General features: G+C 34.4%; 1 protein-coding gene across 3 annotated transcripts in view; it reads right to left on the minus strand.

The window, feature by feature from the left end:
- The window catches only part of LAMA2 (laminin, alpha 2), a 705,371-nt gene that overhangs the window by 200,410 nt on the left and 499,641 nt on the right, over positions 1 to 5,320 (minus strand). For all 3 annotated transcript variants that reach the window (XM_010834646.1, XM_010834645.1, XM_010834644.1), the window contains exon 30: positions 3,014 to 3,138. In XM_010834646.1, the coding sequence (XP_010832948.1) occupies positions 3,014 to 3,138 (125 nt within the window). The remainder of the gene's footprint in view (positions 1 to 3,013; positions 3,139 to 5,320) is intronic.

The raw sequence follows: 5,320 nt of genomic DNA on the forward strand, positions 1-5,320 counted from the left end.
AAGGACGGGGGAGCCTGGTGGGCTGCTGTCTATGGGGTCGCACAGAGTCGGACACGACTGAAGCGACTTAGCAGCAGCAGCATTCAAGGGTAATGGGCTTCCCTGGTGCCTCTGTGGTAAAGATTCTGCCTGCAAAAAGATGTGAGTTTGATCCTTGGGTCAGGAAGATCCTCTAGAGAAGGAAATGGCAACTCACTCCAGTATTTTTGTCTGGAAAAACCCCTTGAACAGAGGGGCTTGGCAGGCTATAGTCCATGGGGTTGCAATGAGTCAGATATGACTTAATGATTGAACAACAACATTCAAGGGTAGGATATCACAACTAAATATTACTAATAATAGTTAACAAATAAAGAAGGTTGTTTCTTGATGAATTAACAATGCATGACACTGACCATGTTAAAACTGTGAAGTTTTAATAATTATATGACAGTCATGAAAATATCAAACATCCAGAAAAAGGGTGCTATTTTTCATGAATTAAAATAAAAACATGATGAGAATTCCTGCATATTTGTCAGACAGTAGAATAAGTATTATTGAATATCTTTCAGGTTAAAAAAAATGGGGACACAAAAGCAATTTAATTTTTTTATTACTTATCCCAAATTGCCATTGGCATTTCAATGCATTAAGTGTGAATAGATGTTTCACTTAAAATAAAGACTGTCTTTTGTAATTTACATATGGATTTCAAACTACGTTTTACTTTAAATACAAAATAATGTGATCTAGTGTAAGGAAATAAGACAGGAAATCTTTCTGTATGAAAATTAGTAAGATGTTCTAACAATTTCCGGTTTCCCTATTTCTGTTAATGACTACCACTGGAGCTCAATTTGGCTACAAAGCCCTGGCTTCAACTCTTGCCTTGCCTAAACCTGTCATATCTAATTAGTTATCAGTTCTACAGAGTCACATTCAACAATCTATCTTCTTGTGTTTTCCTCACATCCATCCTTTTGTCTCTATTTTTGTTGCTATTGCCTTTTTTCAGGTTCTAATTATCTTTTGCCTAAACTAGCGCAATAGCTTTTTAATTAGTCTCTTTGCTTTTCTTATTTTCCTGTTTCAGTTCATTATACTCAATTCCATCATAATAGTCTTCCTAAATTGTGGCTCTGATCACATTAATCTTTTAAATAAAAATTTGTAGTGTTTCCTCATTACATAGAAAATTAAATAGCAATTTCTTAGACTGGTATTCAAGGATTTCTACAGTATGGCCTCCATTCTCTTATTCATTCATCTGTAATTATAAAATTCTATTTGAACCCATGCTCCAAACTCTTACTGGTTCTTAAAAGTGATTTGTGCTTCCTGCTTCTAAGCTTTTACTCTATAAATTTTCTACTATCTCTGCCAGTAAAAACTCTTCAATCCGTTGTAAATTTAATAATTTAAATAAACTTAAAATTTATTATGCATGTTCAGTTGTGTCTTTTTGTGACCTCATGAACTGTAGCCTGCCAGGCTCCTCTGTCCATGGGATTCTCCAGGTAAGAATACTGGAGTGGGTTGCCATTTCCTCCTCCAGGGAATCTTCCCTGAACCAGTACCTCCTGTGGCTCCTTCATTGGCAGGTGGATTCTTTATCACTGAGCCACCTAGGAAGCCAAAACTTTATTATTAATATTATTAATTTTTTAATATATTCTTTGAGTTTCCAAAATCAAGTGTGGTACTTTGTGCCTTCAAATTTCCTTTAAATCTAAGTTGACCTCTCTGAAGACACCCATTTAACTGTGAGCCTCTCCAAGAGATGTTCTGCTTCTTTTTTATATATCCTGTAGCTTTTGTTATAGTTCACTCTACAGTAAATTATCAATTAATTATTAATTCCCACTTTAATAAACCATAAATTAAATACCTTTCTCTTGTTCAGCTCAGTTCATCAGAGGTAGATTAGGGAAAGGAGGATGAAAATAATATATTTCACACACCAACCACTTTTGCTCAATGAATTATAAGATCATGCATTTTATCCTCATCAATATCCCATTTATCTAAAAATTCACATTTGATATCCTATGCAAGACATATGTTCTGTTCAACCAAAAATGGATGCTTGTAGAGGAAAGGGAGATAATCACATGAAAATGTTTTCAAAATGTAAACAAAGCCAAAGATGGGGGGGAAAAAAAAAACGGAATAGGTAGAACTGTCTCTTCATCTGAGTTGCTTTATGGTTCTTATACACTAAAGATAAGGTGTCTAGGATTCTAATTCTGAACAAAGTGCCCTACATTCCTTCAAAAGCAAATTCTTAGAGAAAAAAATTACCCTACCGTGTAGAGATTGAATTCTATAAATCATTTAAAAGAAAGTGCAGATTGTCTTAGCAAAAAGGTAAGTGAAAACACCTAGGGGTTTTCATCAATACATAAACCAATGCAGAATGTTCTGACAGCACTGAAATAAAATATGCCTGCATTTGCTTCCCCTTATGGCTGTGTTTCCATGGTACCAAGCTTGGATTATCTTAACAGAAAGAGGGCCTTGATTCTGGGAGATACTGACTTCTTTTGGAGCATAACAATAAGTCATCTTGCTGGAACCACATTATTTTTCAATTATCTGCCTGATAATTCTTATCAGTCATGAACTAAACACAGAAAATGAATGGAAACAGCTATAAAATTTATATACTATGCATCAAACAATCCCTCATAGCTGAAGTTATTGCAGAATTATATGAAAACACTAGGTCTTTCTAAAAACTTATAAGATTATACACATTTGTACATAAATTATTTATTTCATAAATATATGTTAACATTGGTATTTACATTTTAATTAATAAGCATTATTTACTTGGGACAGAGTTTTAAAGGAAAAAGGAACCATAGAGTATTAAGTGCTCACTTTTGTCATGTTTTTATATTCTTTAAAAAATCTATCTTAAATTGAGATTTTTGTCTACATGAAAAAAATAGCTAAATCACAGAAAAGTCCATGTGCTACACAGATGGTGTTACTGATTGGGAAATATGGTAATATTTCTCAGTCTTACTTGTTGCTGGAAGAAATTAGAGGACAAGCACATTGCTGACAGTCATTTGGCAATCCCTTGACAATGCCATAATAACCAAGAGCACATCGTTCACAGAAGTCACCAGCAGTATGATGTTGACAATTCTGCAAAGGAAGAGGAGTTTGTTTTTAAAGTAATGACAGAATGTAATTTATCATAGAGCTCCCCACCTATGAGTTTGTGTGCTCCTGTGAACACACACACACACACATACACACATCCCATTGACAGAACTCAGTTATTAACCCTACATCTATTTTAAAATTTATTTATTTTTAATTGAAGGATAATTGCTTTACAGAATTCTGTTGCTTTCCGTCAAACCTTAACATGAGTCAGTCATAGGTGTACATATGTCCCCTTCCTCTTGAACCTCCCTCCCATCTCCTTCCCCTCTAGATTGTTAAAGAGCCCCTGTTTGCATTCCCTGAGACATATAGCAAATTCCCATTGGCTATCTATTTTACATATGGTAATGTAAGTTTCCATGTTACTCTCTCTATACATCTCACCCTCCCTTCCCCTCTCCCTATGTCCATAAGTCTGTTCTGTATGTTTGTTTGTCCACTGCTGCCTTGCAAACAAATTCATCAGAACCATTTTTCTAGATTCCACATATATGTGTTAGTATACGATATTTATTTTTCTCTCTCTGACTTACTTCACTCTGTATAATAGGCTCTACGTTCATCCACCTCATTAGACTGACTCAAATGCCTTCCTTTTTATGGCTGAGTAATATTCCTTTGTTAATATGTACATATTTTTAAAAGAAGCTCTTTCATTTGAGAAGTTAATACTGGGCTGTTGTAGTGATAATGGCAAGAGTTTCTGTTCTCTTTTCCTTACATCAGTCTCTCTGAATTAATTTTCCTCTTATTCTAATATGGGGAATAGACTTCACAGACTTCTAAAATTTATTGTATCATCTGGCTATTTATGTTTCTTCTCTACAAGGTGTTAAAAAAGTGCTAAAAATCCTAAGGTCTTGGTGCCTGACCATCAGTGGGCTTTTTGAAACTAAACCAAGGTGGAAAGCATAAATATCTTAAGAGAAAACAATTATTAAAAAAAAAAAAAAAAAGAAAAGTCAGCCTTGTTTCCAGATTAAGAATGTTATTCATCTAATTCTTGCCAAGTGTTGACTGTTCTCTATAGACAGAGAGGACCCAATCTGAAACCAGGGGTCTCAAGTCAGTATTTTCTTTTAACGTTTGCATAATAAGAGGTATTTGGGTAATACGCTTTAACACATTTCCAAAAGAAAATGAGAACAGTTTTGGAATATTGTTTCACCACAAACAATAACTTAAGTCACTTCCTCTGACTCTTTTTGAGAGTTTATGCTATTCTCTGGGGAGAAACCATGGCATTATCACAGTGAATTTTGGAACCCTGTCTATTGTTTCATTTTTTGGTGTTATGTTGAAAATACATTGTGTTACAAATAAGATTTTATAATTCGCTGTTAAATTGATCTACTTTTCTAACAGGATACAAATATCAAATCTTCTAATTCTCCAGCTCTCTCTCAACAGATGTTAGCTTCTTATTTTCAGGGAAAAGGAAGTCCTCATTTGGTGTTCCCTCATCTTCCTGCCAAACAACAGACCATCTTTTCTGCCTCACTTTCCTTCCTGTCAATGTTTAGTTCTGTCCACAAGAAGTAGTGCATTGTTCTTTGTCTAAAGCTGCTCTCCTCCTAAACTCTCATTTAGAAAAAAGGCCTTCTTTGTCTCCTATTACCTCCAGCATCTGCATTTTCTCCTTCTTTGATGGCTTACTTCCACTGACAGTTGAGATTGGTTAAGCCTTTCATGTTAAAAAAAAAAAAAAAAAATCTCTGGGATCTCATGTTTCTGGACAACTTCCATCTTATCTTTGATAGGTTTATTAAAAACACTATTCACATTGCTAGTCTCTACTTCCTCTTTTTCACCTCTTCATTTTTTAACGAAGGCTTTAAACATACATATATTCTTTTTCAGATTCTTTTCCATTATAGGATATTACAAGATATTGAGTATAGTTTCCTGTGCTATACAGTAGGTCCATGCTGTTTATTTTATTTTATATATAGTAGCATGTATATATTAACCCTAAACTCCTAATTTACTTCCCCTCTGACCCCAAATAGGCTTCTGATTTCACCACTGGAACATACGTCCAGGCTCATAAATATGATCTTTCTTGCTAAATCAAAATTTACTGACAATAATCTGTCTTCATGATATATGAACCATCTGCAGCAGCTGATATTCCTTGCCATCATTAGGTTGACATTTT

Source organism: Bison bison, unplaced genomic scaffold, assembly GCF_000754665.1.
Source record: "Bison bison bison isolate TAMUID 2011002044 unplaced genomic scaffold, Bison_UMD1.0 scf7180017864035, whole genome shotgun sequence".
Classification (NCBI taxonomy): Eukaryota; Metazoa; Chordata; class Mammalia; order Artiodactyla; family Bovidae; genus Bison; species Bison bison.